Source organism: Ciconia boyciana, chromosome 9 (genome assembly GCF_034638445.1).
Source record: "Ciconia boyciana chromosome 9, ASM3463844v1, whole genome shotgun sequence".
NCBI classification, from domain to species: Eukaryota; Metazoa; Chordata; class Aves; order Ciconiiformes; family Ciconiidae; genus Ciconia; species Ciconia boyciana.
The window spans coordinates 6,544,466-6,567,450 of record NC_132942.1 but is presented as its reverse complement, the minus strand read 5'-3'; the positions used below and the strand labels follow the sequence as shown (position 1 = coordinate 6,567,450).

At 42.7% G+C, this 22,985-nt stretch overlaps 1 protein-coding gene across 1 annotated transcript; it reads right to left on the bottom strand.

Moving 5' to 3' along the window:
- Window positions 1-1,534: 1,534 nt before the first annotated feature.
- CANX (calnexin) lies at window positions 1,535-21,678 on the bottom strand. Its single transcript, XM_072871827.1, has 15 exons — window positions 21,613-21,678; window positions 13,316-13,504; window positions 12,775-12,848; window positions 12,203-12,261; window positions 11,709-11,850; window positions 10,335-10,416; window positions 8,728-8,920; window positions 7,606-7,795; window positions 6,760-6,873; window positions 6,091-6,247; window positions 5,519-5,734; window positions 4,983-5,102; window positions 4,736-4,877; window positions 4,495-4,586; window positions 1,535-3,880 (listed from the first exon to the last, which is right to left on the bottom strand). The coding sequence occupies exons 2-15, from the start codon at window positions 13,499-13,501 to the stop codon at window positions 3,827-3,829; spliced, it is 1,821 nt and encodes a 606-aa protein (XP_072727928.1). The 5' UTR covers window positions 13,502-13,504; window positions 21,613-21,678; the 3' UTR covers window positions 1,535-3,826.
- Between the last annotated feature and the right edge of the window lie 1,307 nt (window positions 21,679-22,985).

Below are 22,985 nucleotides of genomic sequence, written 5' to 3'. Positions count from 1 at the left end.
TCGCGTAGCGCGTCACGAGCCGTGAGGGACATCCCTCCGAGCCAATAGGAAGGCGCGGAAGCACGAATTAAGCGGCAGAGGCGTGGGCGGGCAGGGCGGCTCTCTGGAGGCGGTCTTCGGCGCGTTTAAAAGGCACGGGCAGGGAGGGGGCGGGGCGACGGCGGCGCAGCCATTCAGGCGCGCCTGGAGGTGGAGCCAGAGGTGATTGACAGGGAGGGTGGGCAGCGGCGGCAGCCCCCCCGGCCCCGCCCGCAGGAGCCAGGGCGCTGGAGCAGAGCCCGCCCCGGCCCGGCCCACCTGCCGGCTGCAAAGGGCGGCGGGCTCGGCCCCTCAGCGCCCCGGGCGGTTCGGCCCTCACCCAAAAGGGCTGCTGGGCAGAGCTAGCTTCTGCAGACAGGGCTCTGCGCTACAGAACCTCTTCTTTTGGGTCAAAATGGGAGCTCACCTAGCACCCGGCTGCAGGGAAGCGGAAAAACAAGTCCTGTAGCAAAGAGAATTACTGATCACCTCACGGGGACAGGATCTCTCACCTTCTTCAGGCTGGTTCCTAGTCCACGCCCACTCGCTCAAGTCCAGCAGAAGTGATGAAGACTTAAGCAGTTTTGCTAATTAGACAAAGCCAAACAGATTTAAGTTTCTTTATTGATTAGTTTTTACATATTTTTTTTTTTCCAAGTTGCATCTACAGGTACCTTTTTGAAATGGACAGGTCTCTTCTGCAAATGAAATCACAGTCCTTGTTCAGCAACACTTAAAAAAACCCCAAAAAACCCTTTTTGAAACCACGAGGCAACAGTGGTATTAACTGGGGCACAGTGGTCACAAGCCCCACGTACGTAACCACAGCCTAAGCCAAGCACTGCTTTTTTGGAAGGAGTAAGGCAAGAGTGAGAGACAACCATGGAGATGTACATCTACTAGCAATTAGCACTTGCAAGAATCCCTCCTCAGGCCCATGAGTCAATCTTAAACAGACATTCACAATGCATTTTATAGGTCACAGCCCCAAGCTGTGATAATTCACTATTAGCCAGACCCAGGAAGGCTAGAGATCACATCCAACAGCACTTCAGGTACAGGTTAATTGGTTAGCTGCATCTTTATCCACTCCCTCTACTGACCAACTCCAGAAGAAAAGCCGTTTTCAGTATTACTACTGCCTTGCGTTTCAGACCCTGTCTGCACCTACTCCCCTAGGGTTTGGTTTTGATTTACCATCTTGGTCAAATCCCCCCCTCCATCTTCAGGCAGCACATTCAGTTAAGTAGAGCATCCCTTCCAGAAGCTGGAAAGAAGCACAGACAATAAAAGGTCCAAATATACCTTCAAGTATTTGTAACGGTTCCAAATCTAGTTCACAGGTTACAACCAGGTAGAGCTTCAGTACTTCGAAAACACAGCTATGTTTAAAAGTACTCAGAATAAGCAGATAGCTAGTTTTCCCTCAAAGGCTTTAAAAAATAAGAGTGATTCTGAGGTTAAACTGAGCCACCCAAGTCAGAAAGCAGGATAAAAGTAACTTTGGAGTTGTCTATCCATTTTGGAAAGTCTTCATTTATTGTAGTGATTATTTAAGAAGCATACACTATGGTATCAAAAAAAGCCATAACATGCAGACAGGAGACCTTTTCAGGAGATTTAGCAGAAGCAAATGTAGATTTACAATTAGCTTTACTATAATACTATTTAAAAGCTGAGAGCAGATCTTAAGTTCACTTTTGATGCTTTGCACATGAATTGTTTGGGAGTTTAAGGCAATTTGTATATTAAGATAAAAAACATTAATAGATTTATGTTGTGCTCAAATGGTTTCAATTCAGCTAACATTTACATATACTTCATCTCAAAGGACTGAGAGTCATAAATAGCAGCTGCTCCTTGATAAAAATACAGTCCTGAGAACAAGCTAGTAGCAATGCTTAAGCTGTGACATCTTCCATGTCAGAGTATAAGCTATTTTTGCAACAAGGAGCAGTATTTACCAGGTGTTCAACAGGCAAAGGCATTCTAAACATGCAATAGCTCCCAACAGAAGTCTGAAATTACTTCCAGTATCTTGCTTACAATAGTTTATTTGCACACTGCAAGAAGATCAAGAAATCCTGCTATGCATTTGTGATCACTAATATTTCAAACACAACCACCAAGGGATACAACATAAGGACAGGCAGCAAAAGGTGTTTTACAAAAAAAAAAAAAAAACAAGAGTCTTTTAGTAATTGGTTAGATTGTTTGCAAGGTAATTGGAACACTTCTCTCCCCAGCCCCCGGGAATTATTCCCCACACTATACCTATGCTATGACCAAACAACACTGGAGTGTTTAAATTCAGTGCAAGAAGAGTAATTTCAGAACATTTAATTCCACTCTAAACAAAGGCAAAAGTTTATCTATATAGACATCCAAACGCCAACATATTTGGTACAGTGTAATGAAGTTACATAGATTTCACCCTCAGAGGTATGCTCTTGTAGTGATCACCTGCATTCCACAAAAAAAGTGTTTGAAACAGTATAGTATGGTAGACTCAACAATTTAAAAAAATTTATTCATCTGGAATTGGAACTCCCTAACATTCACAATATAATTTAGGATGCATTTGTTACATGAAGAGCAGATAAAAGACTTAAAACAGTTTCACATACCAGTTAAGATATTCCACATGCTCCTTGCCCACCTACAATACTGACATCTTGGTTGGTTGGTTGGGTTTTTTTTCCCCTTAATACTCAGTTCAACTTGTCTACCTGACTACCTCCCCCATTTCTACAGGAGTAGACATACAGTGATAACAGTGAGAAGATATGGGACACTGTCCTATCCAGTGTTTGGACCCTGGAAAGGAGTAGGCCTAGCTATAAAAATAGAGTTTGATGATGAGCTGAACATGAAGCGCTTCAGCAACTGAGGCAAAGCTGCACTCAGAAAAAGCTGTATAGTCACAGAGAAAGAAAGCATCAGTGGCTGAACAGAGGGGAAAGGGAGAAGCAGCCTAAACCCCCCCCCTCCCCCAACAACAACCCATTACCTTTACAAAAAGAGTTAAAGAACTAACAAAATCCATTATCTGCAAGGTCTGCAGGATTAAACGCCACATTAAGATGACCCACTCCAAATCCTAGATCATTTGTCAACACTTAACAGGGCTTTAGCCATGCACAGTATGCATATTCTATAGACTGACTAACCCCTTCCTTCCACCTCTTCTTCCTCTTTCCCCTCCCCCCAAAAGAATGAAGTTGATTGATTAGAGAGTTTCACTACTGGTTTCCCCATACATCCCCCCAGTTTTCTTTTCTTTTGAGGGCAGAGGGGTTGTCAAATACACTGACAACTTTTCTTTAAACAAATATCAAATTTTAAGGGATATAAAGACATTGGTGCATTTAGGAATTTACATATTTGTAAAAAAAAACTAGTTATAAAACTGCATTTATCACCTAACACTTTCAAGATTCATTGTTATTTTTCACTAATTAATATATTAAATTAAGCCAAGGTTTGAGACCGGAAAAGTTCTACCAATCTACTGAAAAACAGAAAAGAATATTTAAAACAAAAAATGAAAAGGTTAGTTATGTTACATTCCAAAATCCACAGCCCATTATATTAAATGCATTCTTTCTACAGGAATGATGTTCTTTAAAACAGATGACTGCAAGTATTTTACTGCTAGACACTCCATTACATTGGATAGTGTGACTGGAACCTGTGGATGGTGAAATCTTGAGGTTTGTCCAAGTTTCAATGTAAGGTGTCCAAGGTCCTCTCCCAGAACCATGTTTGAAAAAAAAAAAAATCACAGATCAAGTTCTTATGACTTTTTTCAATCTTTCCTTGGCTTTCTGTTTCTGGGTGATCTATTCACAGTTTCCTCCTCCTGCAAGAAAGTAATTTGTGTAAACATCAAGGAAAAAATCTAAGAATACCCTTAAAACACATTTTGAGCAAACCTACAAAGAATAATCTACTTTCACTTTTATGTTAGGATTTAATTTTTGAAAAGACCTACTGCTGTTACTACCCTTTCTTTCTATACCTGGCAAAACACATAAATCCTTGTTTTCACAACGGATGTACACTATTTGCTGAGAGTACTCAGCAGCTGCTGCTGCTGTGAGAATCCCTTTAACTTCAAGCAACACTCCACCCATTTTTAAGTCAGCCATTATATCAGTGTGGAGCACTTAAGAGGTCACATCCTGACTGCATACAAAGCTGAATAAGCTTTTTGCCTGAAGAAGATGCATTCCACACAGTCCCACTCCTCTCACAATGCAGGGTCTATGGCAGTGCCTTTAGGAAGGTGCCCGGCTCTGCTGAAGTTGGCCATAGCAATTCCTATTCTGCAGGGTGATTAAGTTTTCCGAAGTTCTGACACCAGGAGGGAGTATCACATGAGCCAGGTTTAGTTTTAAACACTTTAGTAAGGCTTGTTCTACATGACTTAAGGAAAAAAATGCACAAGGCTTCCCTCAAAGATGAAGCACTCACCTCTGATGCAGGTTTCCTGTCCTCTTCCTCCTCCTCTTCCTCCTCCTCTTGACTAGCACTTCCTATATCAGCATCACTTTTCTGCTTCTCTTCTAAGGGAAATAAAAAAAACCACTCATTCTCTTTTCATTAAGACTTACTTTCAATTCACTGTTTGCTTTAATCCATGTCTGCCAATCCTGCTGTTTTATTCCATCAGAGAGAAAACTCAAACTGATTCAAGATTATCTAGTTTACCTACCTAGCTTTTCCTCATTTGCTTCCTCCTCCTCCTCCTCCTCCTCTTCCTTGACCCCTTTGTCTTTTTCTTCCTCTTTCTCCTCATCCATCACATCAGGCTGAGGAGCATCAGTCTTTTTGTATTCTGCAGCACTTGGCTGTTTCTAAGAAAAATTGTCAAAACCAGGCAATTATTTGTGATGTTAAGGCACATTTTGCTGGATCTCTTTTTAAAGATTATACTGCTTATTATCAGAGGAAATGCATACCTTCCCAGAACAGCAGAAAAGGACAACAAGGAACACTGGCAAAGCCACAGTGAGGATATAGACTACCCAAAGCCAGGGACGCTCTTCAGCGGCAGCCATCATCTGGCCCACAACACCAGGCTGTAAGATAAAAAGAACCATCAAATTTCATCCCATACAGCAAGTTGTGGCAGTGAAGTTCAAGCAACAGAATTTTCAAAATAGGCTTTTTCCAACTTTGAACATTACATTTCATACCTCGGAAAAAAATCAAAGCTGACCTGCACAAGTACTTTTTCCATAGTTTACAAATGAAGAATTAGGCTAAAGTTAACAGTCCAATTGTCAGAGCAAAAACTTCACAAAGAGCAGTGAGTACTCATTGCTACTTATAGCAACCATTACTATATTATAATTAGGAATTGAGGTTCCAATTTGGTTTATCATAAGCGCTAGCTTTGGTACATATAGATCTATATTAAAGACGGTGGGAGAACACAGCAGCAATGCTCCTACTCTTCCAGTCAGAAGCACACAACTAAACCTTTATTTCTCACCTCTGCAGCACCATCAGCTGCCTTTTTCAGTCCCCATCCATCATTGGCCCAATCATCAGCCACAGCTCTTTCAGTACAGATAATAAAGTTGTCAAAAAAGATGTCAGAAGTCATTGACCATAGCTCAAGTCCCACAGCACTGAAGGGAGTCATCTTGAAAGGTTCCAAGTCTTCAAAGAAATCTGGGTTTGGGATCTTCCTAGGTTTCCATATGCCCTAGGAATGACAAAAGACATTCAGCCTCACCTGCTATAATACAATTTTTAGTTTTCAGTCCATTTTGAACTGAGAGAAAGACCAATCCATTGCACTTAATTACAACGTCTATGGGTGCAACCCATCCGGCTTGGAGAATCAGTTTTCATTTGTGCTACAAAGAAGTGAAGCCAAGTAAGAAAGCACTTTGAATGTGTCCACCTGAAACACAGTACAACCATTACAGTATTTGTATTCTTAATTACACCTGCTGAATCTAAATCATTCTGCTTTTTGTAAGAGAAGTGTTGCATTGGCCAGCATTTCCTAAGCAATGAAATTTCTTAACCATTTCATTAAGCAATGAAAACACCAACCTGATAGTTCACGTTATCGATCATAGGAGGCTTCCATTTGCCTTTGTAGTTTGGATTGTCAATCATTGGTCGCTGCCAGGTACCACAACCAGGGGCTGTCTCACATTTAGGATTTGCAATCTGAGGTGCCTCCCATTCACCATCCATATCCTCATCCCTGAAAAGGGAAATTTTGAAAAGGGAAGTTTTGAAGTCCGCCCTTGTCTTTATACAGAATAAGACTTAGACAACGTCTGATTCCTGGGAAAGTTAAAATTCCTACCATAAAATGGAGATACCGAAACTTTCTATAGCATTGGTCTGTAGGTAAAGACTCTGCAGAAGGAATGAAGATTTCAAGTAGCAGCTTGGAAGCACAGAAGCTCAACAAAAGCCAGTCCCTGAGCACAGCCTCCCCCACTGCCCCTTTCAAGTATGGTACAACTGCAAGATGACCATCACTGCCCTGTTCAGCTTACAACTACAGAACAGAAGAGTTGAAAAGTGCGCAGGTGAACGCAAGAACACAAGACTCCTCCGACCAACTCTGCCTTCTACTTTTGAAGCAAGATAGCCTGAATCAATGACTTTGTTAGCAAGCAACAATGAACTAGCTATTCTTATACTTGTAAAAGCCAGTACCAAAGCCATGAACTGTTTGCTGTGATTTGCATCAGGCAGTAAACATACCAATCCTCAGGCTTCTCGGCATCAGGGTCCGCTACATATTCTGGCTCATCATCCAGCCAGCCCTCCGGTTTCACAGCATTTTCATCTGCTATCTTTGCAGGAGCATCCTCATCCCTTCAGAACAGAATATTACGTATTAACACACAAAACACATAAAAGTTCTTAACCCCAAGGCATGATTCTACAGACTCTGAACAAGTCCATTGATCTAGACAACCAGCCAGCTTCACTTCGGATAGAGTAAGTGTAACACCACTGCCTTGCAATCTGTTACCTATACATGTGCCTCATGGCACAGTCATGGTGCCAACTGCAAGGCAATACTACTTATTTTTTAAACCCAACCTAGAAACGGCATATTACAGTAAATCCCATATCTTAGCAGTTGCTGCAAACACGCATTTGAGCTTGAAATGGAGTCCATGGTTCACAAAGCATAGGTTCAAAGACAGAAACCCAGAATCAGTTTCTGATTTAGGACTTCAGAAATTTCAGTCACTTGTAACCATGCAGTACACAAACAACTACAAACATCTTACAGTTATACCTTCTGCAGCTTATCTTTTGATCTCACCAAGGATGAAAGCATCAGCTAGCATAGCTGTTTCAGTAAAGCCTTTATCTGTGGCCAGCACAGTAACAGGAGCACTAAACAGTAATTCCCAGAAGAGATAGATCCTGTCTGCCTTTGTCTACCAAACTGCTGCTCAGATGCCTAAACTGATTGTGTTTTGATTACAAGGGTGAGACTCAAAACCTTCTATAAGTCATCTGAGAAAGATTTTTTGATCAGGACCTAATTATCAGGTCAAGTCCTCCCTCAATTCTACCCCTCCAACAGCTTACCAGTCATCTGGTTTAACAGCATCTGGGTCTGGGATTTTTGGCCTCTCATCCCAGTCCTCAGGCTTCTGGTCATTTGGATCCTCAATCTCTCGGGGTGGATTCACAGGAGGAGACATATCATTTAGCAAATTCCCACTGTTGACAACCGTTTGATCAACCAGTATTTCAAAACTATTATCAGGATTCAAGACTGAAAGGAAAAAAGTTGATGCAGCCATTACATATATGATACAAACCATGCATCATAAAGTATCACTCATCCCCGCTGTACAACTACAACTTCAGCAATCCAAACTACCACCTAACCCAGCAACTGTTTTAAAAAATTAAGAAACTTTCTCCATATGCCAAAGTATAACTAGTGATGATGTACCACATCTCACCTTGTGAGAAAGAAGACTCATTGCAGAAGTCCTACTTCAAATATACTAAAAGCTCAAAGAAGCTTGTAGATCAATTTACCAGTTACCACAGCAAGTTGACTTTGGTAAAGTAAGTAGTGCTTTAGTAGTAAGAATGTATGTATTCACATTCTACTCAAGAATAAGACTCCCTACTACCAACTCACAAGATTTTAATCTCACTCCTTTATCCATTGCTGCCTCTGTAGTAGGAAAAGCGAGAGAACGAACCTCCCGAGTACTCCCTGAAAGGTTTTAGTCATAGCTAATATACCAGACCAGACACTGTACTTAAAAGAACCACTGAGGTTGTTTGGTACCATGAAAGCAGCAAGAAAAAAAAATACCGCCCCTCTAAATCTAAAGCCTAGTCTACCCCAAATTAGTAGGGGGCAGCATTCAAGCAGTTTATAAGTGTTGATAATTATTTTGGATATACTTAGCATATCAAGTTATGCATGACTGCTCTGAAATTCAGTTCTCCTTTAACTATTAAGTTCAAGGTCTCATGACCTTTCTTGCATGAAGCAAGACTTCTTGCAAGGAAGAAATAAGCCTTTGTATAATAAGATGAGGTTTTGCATTCAGAGCTTTCAAGTGGTTTTTAGTTGTATGGTGTGTTGACACAAATACTCAGTTGTTCATCTGGCTCATTTTATGAGCTTTTGATTCAGGAAACATAGTAGTAGTTATTAACATGCATAGTTAACAGTCACCGTACCCAGAGTATAAAGATGAGTCTTCTTATCAGTAAAGTAAGTCTTCAGGTCTGCATCTGGACGCTTTGCATGCTTCTCCTCATATTTGCCGGTCTTTGGGTTTTTGTGCCGGAAGATGAAGTGCAATTTATAGTCCTCTCCACATTTGTCAGGGCCAAACATGATTGTATATGGAGTTTTGTCATGGAACTGATCCTTTAAAAACAATGCAAAACTTCATTCCATTATTTTGAAACACAAATTAAGTCACTGCTTAGCATAAGAACTCCCAATTCATTAGAAGTTATTCTGCAACTTGGATATCAAGCCAGTGAAGTACCCACACTAAAGCTTGTATGATGAATATGAGCCTCTAGAGATAACTCGAGAATCATCCCAGCTACTTGATTTTGCACCTTTGGTCTCCACTTTCCAGATGGAAAACAGCAGCTATTCAAATGTGATCAAAAAGTGTAAGTGACAACCACAATGTTTAAAGTATATCTCTAAGTCACAATAAAGGATTTTAAAAGCTATCAGTATAGAAGTATCAGTTACTGGTAATAATGCACTACTAGCTAGTCCAGTGAATTTCTTTCACACAAAGTGATAAGCAACATTAAAAGTGAGGCCAAGTTTTATTTAGTTTACACTCTTATAAACTGGTGTACTGTCTCAATCCAAGAGCTAACTGGATATAATAATCTCACCTTCGAACACTGCAAGCAAGCCTATTTGTTCTTGCTAATGTTATCTTAAAATTCAATGCACATATGAAACTGGTTAGACAGTCAAGTAGTCTTTTGGGTGTCTCTTTTTTAACAATTTGGAATCTGTATTAATAATACAACTCCAATGAGACTGCAGAAGGAAAGGAGAAGGATGGGTAACAAGTCATAAAAGGTACTTCCTATATAGTCTAGAAAGACGGCTAAAGAAAACCCAGAGGCTACACAAACCTATGCAAGGTGACCCAGCAGTTAAGCTTTGTCTGAATAGGCTAAACCACTTTAGGTAGAAGAATCACTGAGAAGAGAGAAAATTATTCTTAATCCTCAGGAGTTGTAGCATGGTCTTTTCCGTTGACCACACTTCTAAGAGAATGCATTCAAGAGTCATTTATGAAGCAAATGGTTCTATATAGCTAGTGTGTACAGCTGAACATATAAGGTTGTACCCAGTCCAACCTCTCAAGACTCTTATTTTAAATATTCCCAGTAACTCACAAGCGGGTTCACATGTCAAAGACAAGTCAATAAATGCAAGGTATATTTTTAGTTTTCTGCATTAGTCTGTTTTAGAAGATGAAACATGGTATCTTCCTTCTGGGCAACAGCTTCCTGAGAAGCTGCCTCATACACTGGCTACTCTCATAAGATACCTCCTCTTTGGTCCTAGAACCTAGGGAAATCTGAAGTATTGCAGACTTTAGCAAAGGTCTAGAACTCCTCAGCTACTAGGAAACTCCACAGTTTTCACTCAAGAGGCCAGAAACTGCTAAGTGCAAAGTACTTTGGAGATCAACCCTAAATATGCCCCACTGCCTTTACTGAAGAGGTTTCTTCATGAAGAAGCAAAATGAAAGAAGTTTTCTTTCATGGCTAATATTCAAAGTAGCAGCATTACTCACCAGGTTCAATTCAGGGGTTTTTGAAAGCAGTTTCACATAGGCCCCGCCACACTCTATTCCATTTTGGAAGTTTACTTCATACCTAATTTTAGTTTTGGACAGAGAAGGGGAGAACATGTTATACATGAGGAAAAATTACTTCTGTAATACACAATTACAATTTTCAAGTACAAATTAAGAGTAAGACTGTTTTGTTGTTGTTTGCTTTACATCACATGTCCAGTGAATATTAAAAATACACGCTGCACTCTAAGGACTAAGCAAATACTCATAAGGGCCTGAGAAACAAGAAAAATTGAGGCTTTAGAAGACTTAACCTGACAGAAGAGATTAAAGGAATTGAGTGCTGGTCTAGAAGTAGAGAGAAGGAAGAAAAAGCTTACCAGTACGTAAGACACTGCAACAGAGATTAAGGCAAGCCAATTATTTTTCCCACAACTACTATGGCAGACAGACAGCTCAATTTGCAAGACTACCAAAGCAACAACAACTGGATCCTAGGAGAAGCCCCTTTACGGTTATAAGCATACAACAGTATATTTAGGGATGCCAAGGAGTCTGAAAAAGGCAAAACATCTCTGTCAGGAATAGGCTAAGTATGCTTGATCTTCTCTCAATGCCAGCAGCTGGAGTGGATGACCACTGGGATTTATTTTTAGCCTTGTATTTTGAGCCAAAACAAAACAGTCATGCAAAGCAAAGTGACCAATTCATTATCTTGTGCAAATGCCAATTAGCTTACTCTCTGTTTAAAACTGACAAAGTAGGTAATAATCCACAATTCAACTGTTCTCACTGAATGATTTTTTTTTCCCCCTTCTTGCTAGTCTAACACACATGCAAGTAGATTCCTCTACATCAGTCATGGCTGAACAGAGCTAGGCAAGCTGTTCATCTTCCACGACAGATGAACTAAGACAAAGGAAGGAGGAAATGAGTGCATCTTTACCACTCTGTCCACTCCATCTTGGAAACAGGGGGCAGTTTACTGCATAAGGAAGTGCACTGACCTACATACAGACCAGCTTTTCTCCAAAAGAACAAGGACTTTCACAATCAGCAGTACAAAAGTCAGTTCCCTGACCTTGTTACTACAATTAAATCAAGTGAATTGAAGTCCCAAGACAGGTTACCAAGTCTAGTTTTCATAGACTTCTTTCCTTTTCAGGCTTCAGAGGGACCCATGCTGTTCCTAACTTCCCACTTTGGGAATATGGGTTGCTATTTTACTCTTATTTAAACAATATAATAATAGGTTACAGGATCTTGTGTCATCTAGACCCCCAGTCAACAAAAGCTCAGTTATGGAATTAACCTCAGCCTGCTATCATGTCACCCTTGAAATAACAGAACACTACGTTATCCTTTACTTACTGTATAATAAGGGGTTTGGTATCAAATACAAAAGGCTTTGAAAGTTTGGATGAAATTGCATGGTGCTTGGCTCGGGTTACCAATACAAGTCCTTTGTCTCCTGGAAGCTTAGTGTCCTTCATGTCTTGGACTTCCCATTTACCTGGAGAGAAAATTAACCGAACATTATCAAAACTTGTTCAAGACAGTCTCTGTTTAGCCCAATTTTGAAGAAGATAGTCAGCATTCTTAAATAACACCCTACAGAGTACTGTATCAAGTTATTAGCATAACATCTTCACTAAAAATTATTTTAAAACCTCCAAGTGGATATTTTGTCTAAATCAGAACTACACTTTATATTTTTAGCCAGGTATATAAATAAACACTCCTCCCATTTTCTTCAGTGAATATAATTTTAACTGGGCAACAGAAAACAAAGGCTTGCACCTCTTCTTCAGGTTTGACAGAAGACATCAGAATCTTCTATCATCCAAAACCTGGGTTGAACTCACCATCATATTTGGCAATCTCATCATCCGTATCATCTTTTTTTGCTCTGGAAAGGATCCATCTAGAAGACAGACATCCAATGGTTGAAAAACATACTTTTTTTTCCCCCCACTAAAACCCCTGCCCTTAAGATAAGATAACCCTTGCTGCCCTATGACTACACCTCGGTGGCTTGATCCCCTGAGGAGTTCTATCTCCAAGCCTGCAAAGTTTTCCGCATTTGCCACTTCCTACCCCATCCCCAAAGTAGAATCATGACCTCAGTGTCTTGCTCATGTAAAAAATAAAAGTAGTACCTCGCCATCCTCACATTACCTGAAGAAAGTGAAAAGCCAGATGCAGATTAAAACATCATGTGTGTGTGGCTCACCTCCCCCCTGTTACTAGAACTTAAGGAAATACTAGTTTAGCTCAGTACTTTAACAGCCAGCCTCAGAGTCACTGCTGTAATCCTCACCAACCACTGCCCTTTGATTCAGTTTTGAATAACACAGGCTCTAGTGAGGGCTTCATTACCTTTCATCAAAATTTTTAATTATTTGCTATACTGAACCATCCTTCAGATTATACTCACCCATCCAGAGTTCCTTTATCAAAGGACTCTGCAAAATACACCTCACCGGTTGGGACTGGGGCCCTGTAGGTAACCTATTGGAGAAGAGAGGCATTATGCACCTTTCAAGGCACATTCTCTACTCTAAAGAAATACAGACATATACAGCTCACATTCCCCCTCTACACTCAAGTAGAGCTTACCTGGAAAACCCTTGCAGCATAAATACAGAAGTTACATAAATATTGCTGCTTGTGCCAAGCCATTGTGCTCTCATCTGTAACTAAAACTAAAGTATGTATCTAGCTGGAAACATTAGCATTAACTCCTGAGAATCACATCACAGATTTCAAGGGTGGATCTAAGTTTTCAGGAAGAACGTGTGGGACATGAGAACAGGAACGAAGCAGCTAGGCTTAATTCCAAGCCCTACTCCCAGATAACATCTTTAATAACATGACAACATATTAAATGTTAGCAAAGTACAGACAACTCTCATCAGACTTACATTAACCACAACACAAGCTGTAATTCAATTTTTTAAAAAAGTTCCATGCCAAACCTTTGGAGTTGGAGGAGGAGTGCTCGTTTCAGGCTTTGACTCTTCTACATCCTCAATGCCATCATCCAAGTCATCCTCAATATCAACTACATCATCACCATCATTGTCATCATCCACATCATGTCCCTGGACAGCAAGAGCCCCAAGAGCGAGCAGGGTCACATACAGTAGCCATTTTAGCTCCATGATCTGAATAAATAAGACAAGGCAAAGAGGTCAAGCCAGTGCAGCACACAGAGTGAACCATTGCTTCTTGGTACAAAACCAAGCATCCAAGACAACCGGTGAAGTGCCTAGTCATACCACTGAAAGAAAAGTGCAAACTTATCTTTTCAGCTCTTGCTTACTGCATCTGGCTGGTTGAGACAGCTCTAAAAGCTGGAGAGGAATACAATATAAAGATAAAGTATTTAATACAAAACAGATGTTAACTGAGTGGGGGACCACGTGTGCAAGTTCTGCAAATCATGCTGCAGAAGTCTCATAATTTTGCTCTTGCACTGCCACAGTCCATGCGCAGATGTGTGTGCTATTCTGCTCAACACCACAACCTATGTACCTGCAAAAGCCTGAACAGAAAGCCTATTTCTTGCTTACAAAGGACTTTAAATGCAGCATGCAGAAACTGAAATTTCCATTCAGTTCAGGAATTGAAATACAATTAGCTAGCTCTTTCAAGCAGAGACTAATCAGTCCTCTATCATCTGTTCAATATTTTTTGTCCTTTCAACTGTGGGACACTGGCATTTTCATTCATCAGTCCCCTTCCCCAGGTTTTATTCTGGAATTACTGCCGGCAGTCATTGATACTACTGGCAGATGTCTACAAGCAGTTGAGGCTACTGAGGCAGACCCAGGAGAAAACTTCTTACTATTTAACAGACAGTTGATTTGATTCCCCTCTTTCGATCTCTAATTTAACAGGATGACCAAAGAAAAAGAATATCTGTTAACAGAGGCTTTACAGAATTAAAATACCACATTTCGACTAATTTGTAAGGTGCCCAGCACATTGTCACACCTAAAATATGGTAGACCTTGGCAAACTGTAGCTCAAAAGATCTTGTAAGTAAAATGGGTTTCAATTTGACTTTCTTGCTAGAAAAACTACAAGACCACTGCACCTTTAGGTTGATACAGAAGGCAACGCTCCTAGCATGCTGCTCAGTTTTATTTGCCCCCAAAAAACCCACAAAAACAATCTCTGCCTTGCTCACCTTTTCTCCTTTGAATCACATCCCAAATTTTTCTTCCAAAACCAGAGTTGTAACTGAGACTAATACTTTTTTGAAAGCAAGTATAAAACCAAACATTGGTTTTATACTTCCGCCTCCTTCCCTTACGCTCCTGCCTCAGGCTGTAGCCCTGTAGACTTACAAACATAACTCATGCAGAGTTAATAGTGCCTGTAGGGGCATAAGGTCATGCTAGGAAACAAACTTTCAACTTTCCAAAGCATGTTTAGGCAACTAAAAGAATTTACAGGTTTAAAGGCTTATCAGCTCTATCCAATACTGCAAAACTACGTTGCATACCATGATCTACCATTCTTAGATTATTCTTTAACTTACTTCTAATGACAGAGGGGATGTTTTATAACTACAACAAAACTGTATTTTAAACACTTGTGCTGAGGTCACATCCAGTTTGTCACTACAGCAACATGCAATTGCAGCCAGTTTTCTAACAATAGTGATGGCCTTGAGGATTATGGTCTAAATGCATGCTCACATCCCTCCCCCCCTCACAGTTCAGGCAACTGCACCAAAACACCTCTGAGCCAAAAGGACACCATGCACAGCATGAACGGCTGACAAAAAACTTTCAAGTGTTGTTACATACGAGCAAAGCTTGTTTGCTTAATGCACAGCCTATAGCCAAAATTGAAAACGGTTACAGACCTCATAGCAGCTCTTAATACTAATGTGGGAACCACAATACAAAACCAACGAGTGAACACTGTCAAGGAAACATCGGTATCCTTGGAAGTTCAAGTTCCTCTTGCACAGGTGGGATAACACAGGTAGCATGTTCCCTGAATAACTCACACCCACCAGCGTAAAAACAGTACAGAAAACAAGAGCCTGAAACTTCATTTGAAAAAGTGATCTTTAGAGCTCTGATGTGTCCTGCGTGACTGAAGCAGCTCCAGATGAGATGGCACGCGGACACCGTTCCAAGGGAAGGGCTGAATTTTGTCTTACATTACCAACAGGGCCTTACCAAATACATTTGTAACAGAGCTAAATTCAGGAAGATTTTACTCCAAGTTTTAGAACGGCTTTCAAATTATATTATGCAGCTAGAATGACTACTTAATGATTTGGAAAGTGATACAAGGAAATTAATCTTAAAATTACAGCAAGGTTAAAAATAAGCCAATTCTCTCCTCTCCTTCTAAGAGGAAGAAGTTTCTGCATACCTCCTCCGAAGCCTGTGCCAAGGATATTAATGATTTAGCATGCAAGTAATCCCTTAAGTAATCTCACCACTAGCCAACCAGCAATAAAGTTTTGGTGAAAGAATTAAATCATCCCCCGTAACTTTCATGCCAGTATACTGACTCCATATGTAATAATTACCTACTTCACAATCCCACCCCACCTGCAACCCTTTGGAAATATTTGTCAGCAGCAAATGAACTTTGGTAAATGCTAGCACGTAAGTGGCAAAGCTGCATAGCCTCATACTGCAGGCAAGGTTGCTCCAGAAATTCTTCTGTCAATGCATCGTAGTGAAACCAGACAATTCTACCAGTGACCCATACAGCAGGGGCAGAAGCTATGCCACTCTGCACATCTGTGTTCCTGATACAACCACAGGTATCTACCCAGTACGTCTACATTTATCAGTTAATGCTCTGCCTGAATTTGAGGCCTCATTGAACCTCATTTCAAGGCAGAAGTACTATCTGTTCAAGTTCCCAAGCAAGCTGCTTTTTTTTCCTCCCAAAAAACCCAGAAAGCTAAAAGCATGAAGATAAGCTAATCCAGTTTCATGTCCTTGCCTCTTCATAATCACTGGCAAGCAGTATTCACAAGTTTATATCCCTACAGAAAGCTGTTTAGGACACCTCCTACATATTAAATCAGTCCCAAATTCAACACAAGCTACCATTCATACACCTTGAGTACCGACTGGCAGCATCTCCTGCAACTGCCAGTTGTAGTGCCAAGCTCCTTATTCTGTTAATCTGTAACAATATACAAAGCAACTAAATTATAAGAAGTAAAAGACATTATGTTCTCAGAAGAGCAATTTAAGTGAAGCACACGTTTTTGATATTTAAAAAGCAACTTCTATCCGTAACGGATGTACTGCTACAGGAGAAAATCTCAACTTCACACAATCCTTAGGGACACAACATAAACATGATTACGCCCTAGTAAATTAGGTTATTCCTAAATAGAAGATAGAAAGGGAGGGGAGGGGGAGAGAAGAAACTCAGGTTTTATACAGAACACGCATAAACCTTTTTTCAGTGGAGCTTTAAGTTGCTAGCAACTACAGGTGTTCAATTAGCCATCTAAAATGTGTCTAACTTTCAGACACACAGCCACCTACTCTATTATGATCAGATTTCTCCCTTGAAGAAGTGTCCAATTTCCAAGCAATTATCATCATTAGCCATTTTTGACTGCCTGCACTTCCCTTCTTTAGGTTTAATTGTGTAATATTTCTGAAGGTTAGTGTATTTCTGATCATGCAACTGCCAAAAGCCTTTAACAAAGGAACCTTTTTATAATAGGCAGGAGCTTCTGACGTCTCCATTCTACTTCAGTACAACCCTCATTTTCACCATAACAACATTTCAAGTCAGAGATGACAAACTTCATCTCCTTTTTTTCTTTTAATAAGGTCTTCAGACACTTATAGACATTGGCATGCCACTTGGGTCAAAGAGAAAACTACTGCAGTATAATACTAAAGTACTACCTAGGAAAAGAGTTCGAGACTGCCAGGGCTAACAAATCACTTGTTCTCTGTCTGTGCGTCTGTCCACAGCCAGCTTCTACACTAGAAAATTTATAGCTGACATTTAAGCACTGTTCACCTGATTGTCAAAAGGCCGAAGCATTTTCCCCTGGAATTTACAGGAGCTATAGCAGAGCACTGAAAACAGACACCTGGAACAGCTGCAGTACACAGACTTTACGTTTTACAAAGTAAAAACTAAACCAAATTGGAGTGAGATTCAGAGACAGGATCAGCCTCTTGCCATAGAAGAGGCACTCTTAAAACGTAGGGCTAAGGGATTGCTACCTTTGGATTTCAAGGCTTTCAAGGAAGTCATGCAGCTTCAGAGTTTTATTTTTATTTAGAATTCCTCTTTCACTGACCATAAAGGGGAAAGTTCTTAATTATTGGCATGACACTGGAAACACTTGACCCACACAGCAGAGAGTTCTCACCACTCTCTCTAACACACACGTCCTCGGGAAGGACAGACGGTGAAAGGGCCCACACAAAGGATGTTTAAGTCCTTTGCTGTCATACTTCCAGAACATACTATTTAGAAAGTAACTTCCCTGTCAGGTCAAACAGAGCCTGCAAAACCAGTTTAATCATCTCCTTGGTTACTAATCTATTTGAGTGGTTCATCAAGCCAGTTCTTAACACTGCATATTTCAGAATGTGTAACTACATTTTAATTGCTACTGGCTATCTAGTTTACTACTTGATTTTTTTAAGAAGAATTAACTGTCAGAGGAAATGGGTCTTACTGAAAATAAGTCACTTACTATGAACTACACCTCAGCAATTTAAGTGGAAGAGCATCAGTGGTTTCTATTTCAGCAGCACCTGCAGTGACAGCTGAATGACTTAAATACAGGAAGAGCAAAATTTGCTTGCAAAGTCCTGTGTTCCAAATACTGGATTTCAGTATGGTATTTACAGTGGAAGTACACCAGTAAAAACAAGCACAATGCATCTTCATGCAAGGCAAGAACTATGGAAGAAAAATTTCAAGGCACAAAAGTAAAGAAATTTGTCACAATACAAAAAAAATGCGAAGAGACAAGAACAGAAAGGCTGAGACACAGATACTCATTTTCCCTCTCAAATGAGATTTTTACGGTTTCTGAGCAAAGGCTTGGCTACCCTACTTCGTAGTCCACTAGTTTCTTACAGTCAGAACTACTGAATAGCAGAGGAAGCCTCTTCTACATCTCACAATCCCTCCACCTTCCACATCCTGGCTCCTCTGCGGTGTCAGGGTAACTGTTTACACAGCCTCATGATAAACTAGCAGCTGGTTTAAGATGGCTCGAAGTCCTTCTGCCATGTTATTTTAACCCTGAATCAATACCCCAGTCCAATCCAGCACACAAAGGCAAAAAGCGTAGCAGGACAAGTGAAAGTACTGTGAGATAAAGTAAGTAGCCAAGGATAAAGGAAATTAAGCTGTTGGCAGCAGAGTCAGCTTAATGCCACAGTTTCACATGCAGTTCTGCCATCTGCACTTGCCTAAGACAGACCTGTCTTTAGGCAGATTTGGGAGATCTACACTCTATGGCAAACCTAACTGTGTGGCCAAACACTATAATTTCAGCAACCAGTACATTACCTCACCACCCCTCTGAGAGGGATATAATAAAATTATATTTATATGCAGCAATTTGTATGATGCAGACAACACTTTTTCCTCTTAAATGCTTAGTATTGCAGCTAGACAGCTTCCAGCACTGTGAAGATTCTGCCTTTAACATCGTACCTCAATAACAGCAGACAAGGCTAAACTAAAACAGCCTTGTTTACAACAGGCCAGAGGCAGGAGCCCCTTTTTTTTTTTTTTAAGGAGGGGGTGGCTAGGATACACTGCTATGTAAGATTTGAGGAAAGTCTCCTGGAAAGGATTAGCCAAACCTCTCCTTGACAGCCCCACAGAAAAAACTGCCTTCTGTTTGCGTTGTAAGGAGCACAAACCAGGCAAGAGATTAGGTGTGAAAGGTGACAGCAACAAAGCTTGTTTTTTAATAAGCATTTCAAATATGCCCGTTTCTAAAGTAACGTACAACAGTGCAGATACAGTAAGGGAGAAAACACCATGTACCATTTGTCAGCAAAGAGATCATTCCCACAGAACTGGAAGTCCTTGGAGAGCAAAGACAGAACTGCAAGGCTTTTTGACCATACAACAGATGGGCTGCTAGGAAAATTACATTAGGTGGGGGAGATCTGGAGGTGCCCCAAGATCTTTCAGACCATCATGCCTAGAAATCAATTCAAGTTTGCCCTGTTACAGAATTGATTCCAGCAAGAACAGGCTGCCACCACCATCACTACTAGAGGCAGAAAAATGAAAGGCCAGAAAAGGAAGTAAAAGGCAGGGCTAAGTACAAGTCACAGACTATTCTCAGTAAAGGATTTATTCATTTACTTAGGGGGAAGTGCTGTAATCTAACAGAAGCTGCAAGCTTTCTTACTGTTTTGCATTAGGCTTCCCTTCCTAGTAGGGCAGTTGATATCAGGAAGCAGTGCACATCTTATACACAGCCTGTGATGTTGTCTGTGTGTTATACAAGTATTCTCTTCATAATATTTTTTTAAAAACTAGAAATACTGACACTTAATATAAACACAAAGTTTAACTCAAAGCTTCTCCTAGTTTTGTTAAGCGTTTTGGATAAGCACATGTAATGTGACCAAATCAACGGTAAGGAGGTTTTTGACGTAATTTCAAGTGCAGAGTGAACCTACAGTAACAGATTTCAACCTGTATTTAACCACTTTTTTATCTGTATTATCTCATGTTATTATAGTTCCACTATCTCCTTGCAATATTTTAGCGACAACCCAAACCAGTGGGTAAAATGTCCCATAAAACCTGTGTGTTAGCTATACTTATTTGACAATGTTAAGTAAACATACTGCATTTAGAAATACATTGCATTCCTAGAGACCAGTTTTCAGACATCTAACATACTCGAAATAAGTTCCAGAAAGTTTTCCACGATGCTCTACAGAAATACTGCAGCATTAATTATGTTAACACTAATATAATAATAAAGTCTGGGCCTTTACCATTACTGCTACTACTAATACATGTCTGCTTCCCTTCACAACCAAATCACCCGCAGCATTTCTTTCTACAGCCTAGAAAGTTCTCAACCACAAAACTGCATGTGAAAGTTCACTCTTTAGAATCAGTACAGACAAGAAAGCATAGGCTATGCATGCTTTAATTCAAAGGTGTGGGGTTTTTGTTTTAAAAGCACACAATACAATCCTCAGCCAAAAATGAGAACTCAGATGTCATTTATACGCTATTTTGAAGACACTCAACACAAATTATATTCTGGAGGTAAAAACCAAAGTGCGTGTTCAAAGCCCCCAAAATTCTCAGGCCTTGCTGCTGCAGTCTCCTCATCTGTACTTCACCTTTGGCCTCCCTCGCTGTTTGATTTCCACATCTTCCCCACCTGTTGGGCCTCCAGTTCTGCGCCCTGAACTCCCCCTTTCCAGAGACTTCCACTTCCCCTCGCGCAGGCCGAACCAGGCCACACGCTATGCTCCGCACCCACCTCCCTGCTAGCTCCGCGGGGCTTCCTTCTCATGGTGAGCGTTTTTAGGTGGCTCAGGACTATTTCGACACGTTAGCAGCCGACATTACAACAAGAAGCCAGATAAAACCCAAACCACACACCAACCCACATCCACCTCCGACCCCCGCTTCCCAACCCCCAGAAGCTCCCCGTCCCAACCCGTCGGGGGGGGAAGGGGGGCAACCAAGCGCCCCATCGGCCCCGCTCCAGCCGCGGCCCTGCCACAAGCCGCTCCCAGCCCAGAGGTCCCAGAACTTACCAGAAGACCCGCCGCTCCCCGCCAGGCCTCTCAGAGGCCTACAGGGCCGAGCGGGCGCCGGCGGCGCCGGCAGCAGCCCCGTGCCCGCCCCCAGCCGCAGGGACTCCCCAGGCACTACCGCCCCGGCTCCCGGGGGACCCGCCGCACCCCCCTCCCCATGGCGCACGCACGGGCCCCCCGCCGCCCACCACACCCAACGCCCAGCAGCATCCCGCCACCCCGCCGGGCCCTGCCTGCCCCGCGGCCCCCGGCAGGCCTGGCTCCCCCGGGCTGCCCCGCCGCCTCACCCCGCCAATCCCCCGGCATGCCCCGCGGGCGGGCCCACTCCCCACTCCCCCAGCCCGGTGGTCGCGGAGCTGCCCCGGCCACAGCGGTGGGGGGGCGAGGGGGGCAGCGGGGGGACGCACTCACCCCCCCCAGCGCCGCAGCCCCGCGCGCCCCCGGCCGCCGCCCCCACCAGCCTCGCCTCCCCTCCCCTCCGCGGCCCTCACCTCCGTCACGTGTCCGCGCGCCCAGCGCCGCTGCCGCCGCCGCCCGCCTATCTACCGCGCGCCAGCCCCGCCCCCGGCCCACCTCGCTCCGCTTCTCCCATTGGCGGAGAGCGCGCCCGCCCGCCCACCCCGCCGCCAGTTCGGCGCCTCGATTGGCTGGCGGCGCCGCCGCTCAATGGCCTGCCCGCCTCAAAACACGCCCCAACGGCTCTGCCCTTCGTGGAGCGCTGTTATTGGTTGGTGGGGTTGCAGGAAGTGTTGGGTGATTGGTCGGTTGAGGGGAGGCCGTTGAAATGTGGGCGGGGACGCAGCGGATCTCCGTCCAGGGGCGCTGCGGTGGCTGACAGGGCGATGCGGGCGCCGGGCCACCCGGCGGGAGGGGGCTGAGGCAGCGCCCGGCCGCCGCCTGCCGCCTCACGGCCCCCCCCGCCGCGGGGACGGACAGCGGCCCGGTCGTGGGGAGGGGCTGCGGGGGGCCTCAGGGCGAGGCCCCAGCGGCCGGGCTTGCTTCGTCCTAGGCAGCGAAGGAGCCCTGGGTCTGCCTGTGCCGCTGGAGATGCCGAGGGGGCTCACCCGGGAGGTCTGTCCGGGGAAGCTGGAGGCTGCTGTCTGTCCCAGTGCCTGTGCACAATCATGCTAAACAGCAAATTCACCTTCGCTTCTGCCTTCTCTGTCCTTAGCTCCTTGGAAAGGGTCTTCAAGTTTTCCTGCCTATTCAGAAAGTTCAGCATGTCTAGTATTTTTTGCTCAATTACAAGCTGAAGTTTTAAGATTATAAAATTTGACACATGCTCCAACTTGTTTAGAACATGGCAGTGCTGAGGCAGCCTCTTGTTTATAAAGGCCTTGTTTAATATCAGAAGCTTTAAGCTGTGCTATATTTCCAAAATTAACATCGTATATTTCTGTAGAGGTGGAATACTGTGTAAACGCTCGACATTTACACATCCAAACAAGTACAGAAGCACAGGGAAATGCAGAAATAACTGTCCCCGCTGTACTGACTGGGAAGGAGAAGCCGGAGGAGGTAACTGGTTTGCATGGGGGCACACAAGTAACTGTCAGAGCAGGATTAAACTTCAGGAGTCCCTGTCTCCTGCTGCATACGTACGGCAGTGTGGGATGGCAAGGAACGAGGTCCTATGATGAGGAAAGCAGAGTCCTGTTACCCTATCAGTAATACCACTTGTACGTTGTATCTGAGCTGCTCCAGCTGAGAACAGTTAAATGGAAAGCTGTATCTGAACTACACAGTTCAAAGCAAGCTCCTGTGTGGTCTGTGGGCTGCAGCCTGTTCCAGCAGATAGGAGGTATTCTGTAGGAATACCAAATTCAATATTGCTAGGAGGGGCAGGAAGAAAGAAGGGGGGGGG